Source organism: Nesoenas mayeri, assembly GCF_963082525.1.
Source record: "Nesoenas mayeri genome assembly, chromosome: 2".
NCBI lineage: Eukaryota > Metazoa > Chordata > Aves > Columbiformes > Columbidae > Nesoenas > Nesoenas mayeri.
This window is the reverse complement of record NC_137543.1, coordinates 107,731,959-107,749,177: the sequence shown is the minus strand read 5'-3', so window position 1 is coordinate 107,749,177 and position 17,219 is coordinate 107,731,959. Positions and strand designations below refer to the sequence as shown.

Below are 17,219 nucleotides of genomic sequence, written 5' to 3'. Positions count from 1 at the left end.
TGGTGAGGTAAAGAAAAGTCAGAGCAGGTGCACAAATTCCCAAGCTAACCTTTTTTTTAATTTGTAAACATAATTCATGCATCAAAAGAAAGACTGTTTGCAGAGCAGAATTGTTTTCAGTAAATCACCCGAATTCATTTTGGGTATTTTTGAGTAGAAAAGGCATTTCTCTTTGTGTAGGTCTCTCCCTGGGATATTTTGAAAGTTAGAAGTTTCATTTGTCCATGGAAGATTATTCTTCATTTCAGTATGTTACCCTAGTGTTACATTTAAATGCAGTAAAAGGGAAGATTAAAGATTTAAATTGTTCTGAATGTATTTAAAGGGAGAAAGGCAATGCCAAGTTTGTCAGTTTGCCTCAACTTGGGACAGGAATATTTTTCAAAATCTCAATAAAATTATGGAGAATGAGAAAAATCCTGACCTTTCCATCCTCTGTGAAAAAAATGTATTTAATAACAGGAGTACAGAACTGTAAATTTGGCATTTTATGTCTGATTGAAGGAACATTTTGATTGATTTTACATTGTGACTTATGACTTGCATTCTGGAAAAGACGGACTAGAAACTGCAGTCATTTAACTTTGTTTGAAAGATTCATAAAGGAAAAGTAAATAAGTTTTGTGGACTTCGGAACAGCAAAACAAAGGTCGAGGTCTGCTGCATTCTGCGTGTTCCCAGGAGAAGATGGGAGCTGTCAGTTTGCAGCGGTTTTAGTACAAGGTGGAGGTGTTCAATGGTTTGCAAAACCGGACCTAAAACAGACTTTGAAACAATTAATAGCATGTGTGAATTTTAGCGCACAGATTTCTGAGTTTACTTGGTCAAGAAGCTTCATTTCAAGAGGCAGGGATCGTGAGCTGAACAGCAGCACAGTGCAAACCCATGTGTACGACGTCCAGACTGGAGGTGGTGGGTCCCCATGGCTCTGCACTGCAGGCTCCCTGTTTGCAGCGAGCTCAAGGAAATCTCCATCGTGCTCCAGCACACGGCGTAAACATTCCTGGGTGCTTGCCACTGAGTTTCTGAAGAGCAGCCTCTCTCGTGGTTAAATACCCCAAACAGGCTGGAAAGGATGTGACTTTCCTGAGTGAGAATAAGTCAGTTATTGTGGCTTCAGTGTTCATAGTTAGCCATTGAAGGAAAATGTGCAGTCATTTGGCTTGTGCTTTTATGGCATTCTTGTCTGGCAGATGACTCAATCTGTGGATTTTCCCCTGTAGCTTGACTAATTTGTTTCAACACATGGCAAAGCTATGGAAAGCAAACATAAATCATGCAATGTACAAAATGTTAGCAATTCATAGGTTTACGAAGTGCCCCCCATCCCCAGCTTTTGACTGAAAAATCAAAATCTCTTGTTAAAAATACTCTTTTGCTGGCTTAAAAAAAAAAAAAAAAAAAAAACAATAAAAAAGCATCAGACTGAGTTGATCTATAAGGAGCAGATCATAAGCTAGTGCTGATTCACATAATTAAATACTGTTTTGTAGAATAAAGTAAAAAATGTGGAATAGACTACACAACTGAAATAGAGCTGGAGCTCAGAGGACTATGATTCCATTGCTGTCTCTACCACTTGTTTTCTGGATAACGTTAGATAAGTCATTTTGCTTCTGGACTTAAGTTTTCTCATTTGTCAAATGAAGTATTGGCACTGATCTTCTCAGTAAACTGCTTTGATATTTGCTAGTCAAAAATACAGTCTAGGATCTGGGAATCACAAAATCATAGATGTTTGTAATCTTCTAGCCAGCAGTTCATACCTCAGTCTGCATCTCCTCTGTAATTACAGCGCTGTGCAAATGCAGCTGTATCTGTTGCTTTGTGAGCATTTACCTGGAGCCGCTGAGTGGTTAAACTAAGGAGTCCTCCTGAAAGTAACTGTTAGATAGATTGCATTTAGAGAAACCTGAGAAGATAATGTGAATTTCCCTTACTTACATTTCCATTACCTATGTTTTTTCTCTTTGGCACAATTAGTCTTTTAACATTTCCTGACACTTCTTTTGTGGTGAGTATAGCCAGGGTATAAGGAAGATGAAAAGACATTTTGAGTGAAAATGCAACATAGCTAGGTTAGGGAGAAGGAAAAACCTTGAAGGATTTGATTATGTTAAATAAAGAAGCAATAAGGTTTTCATTATCTCATTGTTTTTCACTTACTGGTAAATCAGGCTTCAGGAATGGTTTGAGGCTTAGTTGCTCATTCAAGGTACATGAGCTCCAGAGATTTAGAAGGACGTGGACAGTTCATGTTTCCATCATGTGTCAGCAATAGCTCTTTTTCATGTGGTTGCTCTTTAGTACTGAGAGTTGTGTTCCATTTGCAGATATATCCAGAAAATACAAACAGGACAAGCCCTTGGTGGAGCATCAGTATTGCCCTGGTGTTTTGCAGCAGAAAATTTATATATCATTTAGCAATTAGCTGAGAGGTTGACTCACACAAACTTGTTCACTATATGAAACTCAGGTGCCCAGCAAGAGTAAAAATATCCAAAGGAAGGCTGGCAGGAGAAGGCTTACTGCTGTAGATCTTCACCTGAAGAAAATTGCCAGTTCAGGATTTGAAGTTTAATAGAAGTTTATTTGTACCAGGTTGCTTTTCTCTCCAAAAATCAGTTTTCATCCTTTTTTTTTTATCTTGTTTAATTTCAGTTCTTGGATGATGTGCATACATTTCACACATCTCTAAACACCCTCTTTACATTTTATGACAATCTGCAAGCAGGCCTGCTGGGCTGTTATACTTTCCATACGCTTTACAAGTGGGGCTACTTAAGAAAGGCCAGTGCTTTCTTTAAATGAGTGTTACAAATTTCCTTTAAAATATAGTTAAATATCATAACTTTTACAGATATGTAAGCAGACAGAGTATTATCAAGGAGGGGCTGGTGGAATATGCTTCTTCATCTTTTGATGCCTGAATGATATGCCTTGGCTCTGAGTAGAATATATCCTCTGTTAAGTCCCAATAACATTTGCAGGGGCTGTGGGGGTAAATCCCTGTAGTGTATATTTAACATCCACCAGTTTCCAGGCTGGAAATCTGAACAAACAGTTGCTCCCTGTCAGCACTCCTAAGTTTTTCCTTTCGATTTTGATTTGGAAAACAGACTGAAAATGAAGCTTATCTGACAGAATTTTCTATGGTTTCATAGTGAGGAAGTATAAAATTAGCCTTAAAAACTCAGTAAATGTATGAAAACCTGGAATTAATTTTGACTATAAATGAGATAAGATTAATTTCAGTATTTAGAACGTTACTCAAAGGAGATTCAAATGAAAACAACAAAGCTTGGTCAGGTGGTTCATTACTGTTCCTTTAGAAGAAGTGTGTGGGGATCTGGAGTAAGTTCTCAGGTGGGATGCTGGTGTAGTTAGAGGTGGGATAAGTTCTCAGCACAACACCGGAGAATGCCATGTGTAAGTGAAACACCATTATATCTTTATCTCTCTGAGAATTTTTCATATTAGAGATGGATATAAGAAAAGAAAAGAAAACAAGCTAACAATAATCTTATTACGCCTCATACAGGAATTCTCCTCCACGACTAATTTAGAAATCATTTTACCTTTTCTCTTTAATGTGCTGAGACTTCACGTACTTTTGTCTCCTGGCCTTTGTAAGAGCCATTCCTTTCATATTAATGACACATGAGCTCATCAGATTCCTGAACTGAAGAGGCATCGTGCTGGAATGCTGCAGCGTCCACCTCTGAGCCTGCAGATATGCGGAGCAAATTTACCACAACACCAAATAACATGGTAGCAAAGAGGCGGTCTGCAAAGGTTGCAGATGCAAGTCGGATAAACAGAACGGCGTTAGCTATCCCAGCCTGCGTGGCTACCCTTTCTGACAATAGATCGCTTCATGTCATCACACTAATCCATTCAAATGTTCTGTCATCTGTGTGAGGTGAGGTTAAATAAGCACAGCAAACTAAAGAAAGGCTTTTGTTAATGAAGGCTGATAGAGGTGTGGATTTGATCCACTGCCAAGGGTTTGCAAAGATGATCTGATCTATTGCTAGGTTGTTGCTCTGTAGATGTAGCTCATTATAGGACATGTTGATCATGTCCTGAACTGAGGCAACACAAGGATATATGCTATTAATGTATAGACACGCACCTCTGGTACATATGCCTGACACACTGCCAGTTCTGATTAAAATTCATAGTTTATGAAGCCAGGCAGAGTTGCTGTAGCCATCTGGTCACCTTTTTTGCAAAATACACATTCTTAGAACTTTCTTGCATTTAAAAAAATAATTGTTCTTCATTTTAATAATGCTAGTGCTAGCGATTCCACCAAAATTCAGAAATCAGGAATCAGTGCATTTTCCTTTGCGTATCATCCCACCCTCCAAATCACAAGATTGTGGATCGCAATATTTTAGGCTGTAAGAATGGATTTTTAGTTCCTTTAATCAATAATTTCTGGCTTTCAGGATGCTCACGATTGTCTTTATAATAATGGAGGTTTTAACTACCCTTTAAAATAAGCTTTACCACAACCTCTGAAACCCATGATGCCTGGTTTCCTACAAATTTGGGTTTCGTGACTGAATTCTCTGTTATCTAATAAGATGCATAATGATGTCTAATAAGATGGTCAGAGTGAAGCCTTTCCCACAACTGGGCCCTTCTAAGTACTTTCCCCTTTTTAGATTCTCTGGTATCTAGTAATAGTTGAGATTAGGTCCAATCTCTGCCACTGTGGAAGGACTAATAGGCTCTCCAGCTGCATCCACCTGCCAAATGGCATTCTCCCTTAGAAGAGCTGCCAAGGGCAGAAATCCTGTACCACAGAGCAGCCTCGTTTGTTCAGCCTGTCTTTCAGGTGGCCAAAAGTTCATCTGCACGATTAAACATTCAAAAGCTTTAAAACTGGTGCAACAGAATGCATAGATTTGTCTTACAGATGAAAGCAAGTTTTCAGTAGTCTTGTGAAAGGAAAATTACATTTTCAAATTTGATGTGAACAATATTATATTCATCTCTCTTGAGCCCTTTGAATATTTTTTCACAAGCTACTGCATCAAGAAGGGCAGGCTTAAACCCAGCTGATGTGTTTGAGTGAAATAAGGTTGGCAAGATTTTCAGTCTTTTTAATCCCATCAGGTGCTTCCTCTATTTAGGATTTAAAGTTTCTCATATCTTAGCCGATTTAGCCTACAAGGCATACTTACTAAAGCATCCCCTATAGAATGATAAAAAACATTCTTCCGCTGTACACATAGATTACAATTTTGTCAAGGTACATCATTCTCCATCCGAATCCCAGGAAGGACTGTCATATAAAGCAGAGCTGCGTTCGTTCAACCAGTTCAGAGAGCCCTCTGACAAAGGGCCATTATGTGTCCTGCCTTACTCCACTGCTATATGATAAGGACCAGAGTAAATTAAATTTCCTGTGACTCACCTGCAATTGGAAGAAAATATATTGCTTAGTTGCTGCTACGGCATATGGATTTGTCTCTCCCTGTGTACACTGACATGCAGTAAGTATGCAGAGAGTCCCACTGAGGAGAACAAGCCTGTTATTTTGCAACAGGCTGTTGTGAAAACAGGCTGTTTCAGGGGCACCTGCAGCCTCCAGAAGGAAAGGAAGTTAGCTGGGTAGTGTGGAAACTTCTGCAAATGGTTTGAGTAGTGTAGTTAAAAGCCAGAAAGCAGGTGCACACAATATTCTTATTGAGTGGACAAACAGTGTCAACAGGCAGGCAAACCAGAGCACCTCTCCTGCTCGTTAATTCTGTCTCTTGTTCCACCATTTCCTGTTCATTAATTCCCTCCCGTGTTTGGCCTGTATGCTGGAGCATATTACTCAGACTCAATCGTTGTCTCTGAAAGGGAAGGGTGTTGAAAGAAAAGGCCAGAGCAAAACTTCACATTCCCCAGCTCTGCCAAGCTATCCTTCCTGCGAGAAAGAAATCAAGCAAGCATTTTACGCTTCCTTAGAAAGATAAATGTAAGTCAAGCTTAAGGAAGGTATGTGCCCTCCAGACAGGATTTACCTTTGTGCTGCTTATTCTGTCAAGAGAACTTGTGGGGTTTTTTTATGAAGGGACTATCTCACCTATCTCTAAATCTCACCCATGCTTTAAATCCTTCAGGAAGAAATGAACACAAAAGTCTGGCTTTGTTTTAACTGGCTTTTGTAAGGAGGGCAATTTGTTTCTTCTTGCATTTTTGTAAGTTTTGATATAATTCAAGTGGGACTGTTATGCTTGGCTGATTATAGTGGCAGCTTGATGGACTGTATGGACACACACACAGACTGTATAGTCGTCCTTTGAGGACAGTAGCAAACACATCCCTTGCGGCAGGCATCCACTGACTCACCATGGTTCTCAGCGCACTGCTGGACCAGAGTAGTGCTGCGCTTGGTCCCACGCTCTGTCTAGAAATGACAGGGGGCCAGAGGACCTTCTGTTACACCACTCTTCAGATCGGAGAGTCAGCTAAAGCAAGTCTCTGCAGAGATACCAAAGCTTTGTGCAGGGGAAGAAGGGTTTGTGAGCTGGAGAGCTCACACGCTTTGGCCATGAAGCAGTGTGTCTGCTGGGGTGGTACGGAGCTGCCAAGAAATACAGTCGGCAACATACCTTTTTTATCCATGGTATTCACAGGCACTCATAGTGGCAATATCTTGTTAATTATTTCATCTCCTTTATCCAGACCAGTTAGTACTGAGCTTTCTTTTCCTACACAGTACCACTGAAAGGGCAGGGACTGTGAAGCCACAATCGGGCCCCCAGCTTGAGCAAGACCTGGTGTGTCCCAGAGGGCTGCAAGTGCCAGGCCAGACCGATGGATCACACAACGTAGAGTTGCTCTACCCACATTTTCTCTATGCTGACCCACCAGATTTAGTCTTTTCACCCAGAAACACTGCCCATGGCTTTTGGATGGATACAGTTCTGCCATGAGGCACTAATTCAAATTAAACGTGTCATTAACGGCTACTGTAACATATGCTCATGATTGTAAACACCTCGGTCTAGGTGCGTTACCCTTTGGTGTCAGCTTTGCCTGAATGCCCTCAAAGCCACATAGAGGTACAGAAGTGATACAAGCAGCAAGGAGAAAACTGACACTGTTTGCACATTCAAGCAATTTCTTAGCAGAAACAGCGTTCCCAAATCCCTGACACTTTTCTTGGGAATTCACTTCCAGTTTTACTTTATTCCAAATGGCTCCTGCCTACCCAGCCTGCACACTCAAGTAGCCATGGGATGAGCGTTGTGTTGCGGAACACCTAGTGCTTATATTAATAGTATTTACATTCAGCATTTGCTTTCAAAACGTACAGGGCTGGATGGAAGGGGGATGGTGAAGAACAAAACCAAAAAAGCCGACATGCGTTATTTAGCACAAATGGACTTGATTATAGATCCTGAAGGTGCTATAAAACTGATGGATTACAGGCTCAGCATTTCTGGGATTTGAGCTGTCTGGCTTCCACTGTACTTTCATTGTGTCAGCTCCCTCTCTTTTCATTACTTTTTGCTGGAAACATTGCACCACAGCACAAATGAAGTGAAGCAGGTCCTAACTAGGCCCAACAGCTGCCTTTTGTTGCTGCTGTGGAAACAGCTGTAAGGGGGTTATATAATCACTCTTCTGTTAGCGGTCAGCTGCATATCATAAGCACCTTTCTTGGATGCAGGGGACCCGGAGGCAGCTCCTGTGGTGATGCAAATGCTAATTGGGCCCACAGCATGCTATTCTGTGTCCCATTTGACATACTAAGCACTTGTTGTTCTGTCCCATGAGCATAAAATTGACTGAACGGGTATTCAGCACCGCTTTTATTACAATAAGACTCATTTTTCATTCATCTGAGGGAGGGATCTTCGCACTGGTTCCTGTAGTGGAAGGGATGGTTTCTTGGCCTTTTGATCTGTTTCTCATCTTTTGTGCAATAAGACTTTGATGTCAGTCAGCTCAGGCTTGGAGAACTTGTATTTGGGATGTTGGATTTTTTTCATTTCCTATTTTACAAATAAGAAAGTTTTGAATGGCTGATGAGGTTTGATTTTACAAAAAACAAACTCACCTAGACTTACACTAGTTCTGTGTTTTTCTGTCTGAGATTACTGATTTTAAACCAGATCTGATGGAAGAATATCTAATGAGTCACAGAATAAATCAAAGAAAGGAGAATTTAACTAGCTTATCATCACAGGTCATAGCTTGCAAATGGGCAGGACTAGGGATCGTTGTTCTCAGAAAACAGAAACAAACAGGAGCATGAAAATACTGAAGACAGCTGAGCATCAGCATTAAGAAAGTGGTCTGGGAACACCTTGCCTGAGCTTTAGATACTAATTTGAATATGTGTCCTTGGTCACAACAGTTAATTTATTGTATTTGCACTTTAGTTCCCCCCATGAAGTCAACTCTCTACCCTTTGAAATACTTTAAAGGCCCACCTTGGAAAGGGCTGTTACCAGTCAGAAACTGCATATACTGATTTACAGAATGTCCTTTGCAGCTTTTTTGATAGTATGTTCTTTGCTGAGGTGAAGTATTACAGTATTTCACTGGCTAAATATTGCGTTTGATGGAGACAGTCTCTATCACAACATTCAACTAAAGATCACAGAAGGTGAATCTTCAAAGTGTTTATTGATTTGGCACAGGAGAGCATATAACATGCCAGCAGCAAGTGTGGGTAGTGTAGGAGATGGATCACTAAGAGATCCGTTATTGATCAGAGGGGCAAGGGGTCGTCTTGCATATCTGCTCAGGAAAAAATGAATAACTGTAAGAAACCAAATCAGAAACAAAGAACAGTTGCTACCTGCGTAAGTTTCTATGCTGAATGTCTTGAGTTATACTTCATTTACTCTGCCTTTTTCTATCCCAGGTTCAGGTTCAGCGGTCGTATTCTGGGCCTTGCTCTCATTCACCAGTACCTTCTTGATGCTTTCTTCACAAGGCCATTCTACAAAGCACTACTAAGGCTGTAAGTAAAAGCATTCAGCCTTGCAGAAACCATGCAAAACTGTGATCCTGCAGTGAGTCCTACAGAGACAAAGACCTTCCTGGAGTTGTTTTGAGCACTCTGACCTTCAAGTCCTTTCCACTGTTGGTTCATTGGTCTGTGATAGAAAACAAACATTTTAATTTTTCTTTACTTTCTCTAAGAACATAAATACTGACTGTGTTGAAAAAAATGCGTAGTAAGTATAACATTTAGAAACACACCTTTAGAAGTACTGACCCGTAATTCCAGAGTTTACTAATGATGAAAAGTTATCAAAGCAATTAAAATGATACATGGAAGACTGCAAAGCATCTTTGATGGAACAAAACAAAGCAACAACAAGAAAAAGAGGGGGGTCATATTAAGAAAAATACATAATTTCTTATGCCTCACTGATTGAGCACGTTTTCATTCTAAACACAACTCAGGTTAATTAGGAATGCTAATGTAGACATAACCAGTGAATGCTTTGTGTTTGTCTTCTACTGTGTTTCACACTAGTAAGCAGAAACTACCAGTAATATATTACTTTCAGTGTCAGGTTTATAAGGTTAACTTTAACTGACAGTCTGTTCCTCTTTAATTAATAGATTGCAATAAGACAAGGTACATAAAATTTGTAGCAATAAGAAAAAACGTAAGTAGTAAGTCAGGACTGCAATTAAAGGATGGAAAGTAGAATAAAGCTTAGCTAAAATAGTTTGTCATTTCAGCTGATTTCAAATCAGCAAAGATATTTGTATTAACAGTCCTTTTAGTTCTTTAACTGTATTTAATTTTTTTTTTTTTTAACAATGAATACTGCTCAGGTCCCAACAGTCAAATCTATATCATATCTGACCTAGTCTGGAAACAGCCTGAAAACTAGAGTGCTCCCTACATCCTTATTGCCCCCTTAGGGGATTTGAAACCAGGCTGCTTGCAACATCCACCTGCCCTTTCAGCAAACCAGGCCAAGTCCTTATTAACAGAAATTTAGGCTGCCTGGTCTGCCTTATGTCAGTCTTGTGCACTCACCTCCAGGATGACAGATACATGGAAGCAGCCCGGCACAACATGGCAGGGCCCATCCGGACTGAAGGTAAGGAATTGCTCTGAAGTGCTGGGCATCCTGAAGAGTCACATAAAATCGAGCCCCAGGGATGCTTTCTGACAGCAAATAGTCCAGGCAGCCAACAGATTTGGCCTTGAGCCCAGCCACTCAAAGCAGACAGTTGCAGAACTGCTTTAAGAGAATCTGTGTAACAGGCTTTGATATTAACAAAACCAAACAAACACCAGCTTCAAGTTGGATCTTCAGCATAAATTTGTTCTCATTCTTAGAAGTAAGTCAGCCTGCCAGTAGTCATGGAGTCATATATTCAGCTACATCTTTTTTCTTGCTTCGCAATCAGGCCATGTGATTTAAGTGACTTAGAGTACCTGGATGAAGAGTTCCATCAGAGCTTGCAGTGGATGAAGGATAATAACATCACAGATATCCTGGATCTCACCTTCACAGTGAACGAGGAGGTGTTTGGACAGGTGAGCACAGCTATGTGAAACATCTGAAAAGCAAATTTGAAGCTGACAGAATTGAGCATGATGAACATCTTTCTGTCAGAACAGATCCTGTAGCCTTTCAATATAATTTTCTTCTCCTACCTTCTGTTTCTTTCAAGCCACCTGTTTCAATGCAGATGTTTATTCTTAGGGTATATAATATAAAATACCAGCCCCCCTACAGGCCTATTGAGCCACACACTGATGAACATGAGGAATTCTCTCACATGTAGTGCAGCTTTTCTCTCCAGGGTGTAGTTCACACAGATGTGGCATTCAGTGAATGCAAGCAATGTAACGTAAAGCTGATGTGACTGAAAGGATGGGGGAGTCAGGAAGGAAGAAAAATATTCAGCAGGTGGTATAAGACCTGGAAACTCTCACAATTATTTTGTCTGATATCTCCCTGTTAGATTCTAACTTACCTCGTACCTACTTATCAACTTGGTGTGTACATCCATTTATTATGCTTTCTACCACTCAGCTCTACTGTAGTCAGACAATTCTCTTTAATCTATCTGATCTGGATAACTATAGCCTTAAATAGGGTGCAACTTTGGCTTAAGCAGAGTCTGGCAACCAGAACAAGTATCTCCTGTGGGATTCTTTAGCTTGCACTGAAGCCTTGGTGCTCTCTGATGTTGTAACCTGTGCTATATTATAACTGTCTCCAGAAAGCCTTGAAGGAACCCAAAGCAATATTCAAACCAAAACTAAGGACCTCCAAGGAGGTACTGAAAACTAGAGAGATTAAAGAACTAAGCTCACCAAGTATTGCAGAAGCTCAAGGGATGGAAGTTAACTTGTGTAAGGAGCAGTGTCAAAGGGACCAGAGAGGTAAGGTGGAATATACAGAGAGTGACTCTTAGTCTTGAAAATAAAGTTGGCAAGAAGAGTTCTCACAGAGCTAGGGTAGCTCTTTGAGCTAGGGGAGATTTAAACTAGTTTTTGAGGGGAGGAATTCTGGCCCTGAAAGGAAAAGGACTGCTCCACTATAAGCCTGAAAGTAACAGAAAGCAAGTAAGACTTCAGGGGATATTTTCAAAACGGAATTTAGTCTGCTTATATTTTCATAGAATCATAGAATCATTTTGGTTTGAAGAGACCCTCGGGATTGTCAAGTCCAACCGTAACCTAATTCTAGCACTAAACCATGTCCCTAAGAACCTCGTCTAAACGCCTTTTAAACACCTCCAGGGATGGTGACTCCACCACTTCCCTGGGCAGCCTGTTCCAATGCCTGACAACCCTTTCCATAAATAATTTTTCCTAATATCCAATCTAAACCTCCCCTGATGCAACTTGGGGCCATTTCCTCTCATCCTATCACTTGCTACTTGGGAGAAGAGACCAATACCCTCCATGCTACAACCTCCTTTCAGGTAGTTGTAGATAGCAATAAGGTCTCCCCTCAGCCTCCTTTTCTTCAGGCTAAACAGCCCCAGTTCCCTCAGCCGCTCCTCATGAGACTTGTGCTCCAGACCCCTCACCAGCTTCGTCACCTCCTCTGTACTCTCTCTAGTACCTCAGTGTCTTTCCTGTAGTGAGGGACCCAAAACTGAACACAGTATTCAAGGTGGGGTCTCACCAGTGCCAAGTACAGTGGCACAATCACCTCTCTAGTCCTGCTGGCCACACTATTCCTGATACAAGCCAGGATGCTCTTGGCCTTTTTGGCCACCTGGGCACACTGCTGGCTCATGTTCAGGCAGCTGTCAGTCAACACCCTCAGATCCCTCTCTGCCAGGCAGCTTTCCAGCCACTCTTCCCAGAGCCTGTAGTTGTTGTGACCCAAGTGCTGGACCCGGCACTTGGCCTTGTTAAACCTCATACAATTGGCCTCAGCCCAATGATCCAGCCAGTCCAGATCCCTCTATATGGCCTTTGAACCCTCCAGCAGATCAACATTCCCACCCAACTTGTTGTCATCTGCAAACTTACTGAGGCTGCACTGTCCCCTCATTCAGGTCATTGATAAAGAGATTAAACAGAACTGGCCCCAATACTGAGCCCTGGTGACCACCACTCATGACCACCCGCCAATTGGATTTGGCTCCGTTCAGCACAACTCTTTGGGCCTGGCCCTCCAGCCAGTTCTTTACGCAGAGAAGAGTACACCCATCCAGGCCATGAGCTGCCAGCTTCTCCAGGAGAATGCTGTGGGATACGGTGTGAAAGGCCTTACTGAAATCTAAGTACACAACATCCACAGCCTTTCCCTCATCTACTAAGCGGGTCACCTTGTCATAGAAGGAGGTCAGGTTGGTCAATCATTTTTTATAGTACAAGGTTCTGAAGGATGAGCAGAGTCAAGCAACACGACTGGTGAAGGGACTTGAGCACAAGACCTATGGGGAGAGGCTGAGGGAGCTGGGGTTGTTTAGTCTGGAGAAGAGGAGGCTCAGAGGTGACCTCATCACTCTCTATAACTATCTGAAGGGAAGTTCTAGCCAGCTGGGGATTGGTCTCTTCTCCCAGGCAGTCAGCAATAGGACAAGGGGGCATGGGCTTCAACTCTGCCAGGGGAAATTTAGGCTGGATATTAGAAAGAAATTCTTTACAGAGAGAGTGGTCAGGCATTGGAACGGCTGCCCAGGGAGGTGATGGACTCGCCGTCCCTGGAGGTTTTTAAAGTGAGGTTGGACATGGCACTTAGTGCCATGATCTAGTAAACAGACTAGAGTTGGACCAAGGGTTGGACTCGATGATCTCTGAGGTCTTTTCCAACCCAGTCGATTCTGTGATTCTGTGATTCTGTGAAGGGTGGATGAAATGAAAAGGATGGGACAGAAAAACTGAAGTAAGAAGCCTCTGTAGAAAAGGTAGCACTGCTTTTTCACAGACTTAAATGCAGAGGGTTTTCACAGGCTTTGAGCTGAGAGCTTGCATGACATTGAATTGACAGTGGTTTCCCTGGAAGGTATGGCTGTATAAGACTAATACACAAAGACAGACAGAAACATACAGACATATTCACAAAGACAGATGAGACAAGTTTGTCTTTGCATTGGAAGACTACGAAGATGAATAAGAATCTCAGCCTGAATTGGCCTAATGCACCTGAAGGTAACATTTCACATATTCATTACTTCCTATGCTCTCCCCAAAGAAAAGAGCTAGACAATTACATAGGAGTCTGTTGTGGAAGATAAGAAATGGCTCCAAAGAGAACAGAAAAAAATCACAATCTATTGTAGATGCTGTGGTATGAAAGCAAAAGAACACTGAAAGCCAGATTTTTTTGCCAGCTCACATGTTGTCTAGTACTTTTATTTCATGTGTACTAACCTTGCTAGATCTGTTAATAATGATGGGGAAAAAAAGCTTCTTGCTGTGAATTACGACTGTCAGAATCCAAGGGTCCTAAGTGAAAGTGAGATTTTCCCCCTTCTGAAGTTTGCTAAGTGGCGACAGCAAAATAACAAAGAAATCACGATCACATTTCATGCTCACAGATGGATCCCAGTTGGAAATTCTTGCATGCCAAGAGTATCTGACCACTTACATGCCATCTGAACATTGCTTTGCTGGATACATGTGCAAGTGTAGATCGCAGTGGGAGCTCTGCTAATGTTTGGGAACCTGGATTTCAATGGTTGGGGAAGGGAAACAAGAAATAGTGGCTCCTTGAGAAGCTGTGTGGTAGATGGGTTGCAGCCCTTTTGTCCTGCTTCCACAGTGACTTTATTATGGACCACTCACTACGACTTTAATTTTTTTCTCTCTTATCTCATTTCTGATATGTATGTAGCTTTTAATCCTTTCAGGCCAAATCCTCTTTCCTGGTGCCTGTTTTATTAGAATGTGCTACTGAGGAGCTCTAGCCTTCTTGGATACTGGTGCCCAGAGCACTACTCTAATAGCAGAGATAGCAAATCAAGTGTCACACATTTTTGCTGGTTGGGACTGAATGCCAATTTGAGAATTTCACTTGTAAGACTGAGAGAGGTGTCAGTTGCTTGTGACCCCAAGTACTTTCTCATGCTTTTAACTAGTAGAAAGTGTTCTTTCAGGGCTCTCTCCAAGCTGTATGTCTCCAAGGCCCGGCAATGGCTCCAGTCATGTAAAAGGAATGGGCTAGACTGGTTGAAGTGTCTCCTTCCTGCTCTGAAACCTGATTCTGAATTGTAGCTTGCAACTGTGGTTAATGCCTCTATGAACAAGAAAGAAAAAATTGGGACACACTGTTATTGATTGTCTGCTTCCAATTCTAGACAACTATTTGGAACTATATGGATGATGACAAGTTGAAGAAATCACCAGCATGCCCAGGTGTTTGTGGGAAATCCTGAAGGAGATTTAGAACATCTGGACTTACAGTTGTGCTTAAATCTAGACAACATTTAGTCATTGGTTTTAACAGACATATCTGCATGCCACACACTCTTGAAGAATACAGCACAGCAGCTGGGCCAGAGTCTTATCCTCTGGACACGGCAGCATTGCTTGTATAATGTTGATGCCATGATTTACGTTTGGGAGTTTAACCTGAACCAGCTAAGAATTCCTAACTCATTACATCCAACCTTACTTGTTCTTGCTGTTTCTCAACAAAGCTACAGATTAGATGACTCATTGAGTGTTTCCATAATTCATAATGTTACAACTGGTCCCTCAAGCAAAGTGACCTAAATACTACGTGTGCTGTGTGCTGTCTGTTGGGCTAATAAATAGATAATAAGATAAATAATATGTAAATAATACAAATAACAAGTATGTATTCGTGCAGCTCATTTACTATCTGTGCTAGACATCATTGTTACAGCAGCAGAAAAATGAAGAGGAGGCAAAACATTCCTGATTTAAAATCCACTAGGTTAAATGTGAAAATAATTGCAAGATAAATATTATTTTCTGTCACATATGAGAAGGGGTATGTGCTTGCTGGCTAGAATCTAGATTGATCTCTTCTCAATCCTAAGGCTTAGTAACCAAAGCCAATCAAATTAACCATTAAAATGCAATGAAATGCTATAGCTCTTGGTTTAAATAAAAAAAAAATACAGTACAAACACTTCTCAGATTTGAATGGCTGCTACAAAACTCTGGATCCCACAGTGATGATATTTTTTCGTCTGAGCAGGGTGTTGTACAGGTCTTTTTTAGGTAGCATATTGGGGGTATTCATTTTGTGATGACTTCTTTGGCTGTTGTTATTTCTGAGTAAACACTTCTATTAGCACTTGTTGCTTAAGAGATGAGTAGATATCCCTTCAAGCTGGCAAAACAGTCTGCCTATTCCAGTACTGTGATTCCCGCTCCATCCTGTTGTTTCCCATACTGATGCTCTTGTAACTACAGCAAGTAGCAAACTGGTATGGTTGTCACCTGCTCTGGAGCTTCTGTCGGGGAAAGGAGAGGAGAAGTATGACAAGACAGGCTGAAATGGCACAGTATACATGGCTGATGGATGGCGCTCTCCAAATCAGTCTTTGTTGGTACAGTTTGGAGTAACGTAGAGGTCAGTGGAGCTTCAGCTGGGGATAAGGCTAGAACTGGGGCTAAAGGTGTGTCCCCTCATTATTCTTTTTGTTTCTATTGCAAATGGACAGGAGGTGAGAAGACCAGAACTAGAAATATGGCTGTTGTATTTTTCACTAACATTTTAAAAGTGTAACTTAAATTGAGATGCAATGTGATCCATACATTGCTACTGCCACTATTTATCTTTATTCTGTAGGTGACAGAAAGAGAGTTGAAATCTGGAGGGGCAAATACAGCGGTGACAGAAAAGAACAAAAAAGAGTACATCGAGAGAATGGTTAAGTGGCGAGTGGAACGAGGAGTGGTTCAGCAAACAGAGGCCCTGGTCCGTGGCTTCTACGAAGTAAGTAACAAAGCGATGCTCCCACAGTCTTCCTTTCCTCATTTGAATGAGAAAACCCCATGGTTAAACTGTGCTTTATTGGTACCCTAGGAAAGAGCTAAAGAGACACAGATGGCAAGGAATTGGTGTGCGTGGACCTGTAGAGACAGGGACCTTGGATATGGCATTTTTAGCATGAAGGGAGAAAGGAAAAAAATGTCTGATCTGAATATGATAAAGCTGAGAAAGATACTGCCTTGCATCCGCATAGTAAGAGAAGTGGGCGTTTGCAAATTTTGTTTCACCCTGCTGTGATACAAAAGAAGATCGTAAAGAATTGTACACTTCAGTGAAGAGCTGGTGTGACATACTGTATTTTCAGGCACTCATTGCAGTAAAGTTGGTCCTAGGATGCAGTCAGCTATTATCTTGCTGGTATTCCTGGATGCGACTCCATTGCTGGATTTTGCTAATTTATCTTTGCTGAACACGTGGATCTGACAACATCTTTCTGGCAGAGCTGCTACAAGGGCTGCCAAAGACTCGATGAAAACCTGTGGCTTCGCTGACCAACCCATGTAGTCACCTATTCTTGCACCCCTTACTTAGCATATTCAAACATGTATCTTGCCCTGGCAGCTGCATAACAGAATTTGAGGGCTGTCTTGCAGAGTGAAATAAACTGGAAGAGTGGCAACCCTGGAAAATGGAACAGCAGATAATGGACAGACAGAATAGTACTGGTAACTGTTGGCTCCAAGCAGTCATGCACTGGCATTTACTGGAGGTGAAGCCAGCAAGGGTGGCTTTGTACCTGAAGAGACCTGGTCGGCCCCTTCCTGTGGAAAAGGGTTGGCTAAGTGACTCCAT

General features: G+C 41.5%; 1 protein-coding gene across 1 annotated transcript in view; it reads left to right on the top strand.

Moving 5' to 3' along the window:
* HECW1 (HECT, C2 and WW domain containing E3 ubiquitin protein ligase 1) overlaps positions 1–17,219 on the top strand; it is a gene marked incomplete at both ends in the record, with an annotated part of 194,258 nt that overhangs the window by 166,913 nt on the left and 10,126 nt on the right. Inside the window, 3 exons of the mRNA XM_080364173.1 lie at positions 8,882–8,980; positions 10,396–10,525; positions 16,224–16,370. Coding sequence (XP_080220299.1) covers positions 8,882–8,980; positions 10,396–10,525; positions 16,224–16,370 — 376 coding nt within the window. The remainder of the gene's footprint in view (positions 1–8,881; positions 8,981–10,395; positions 10,526–16,223; positions 16,371–17,219) is intronic.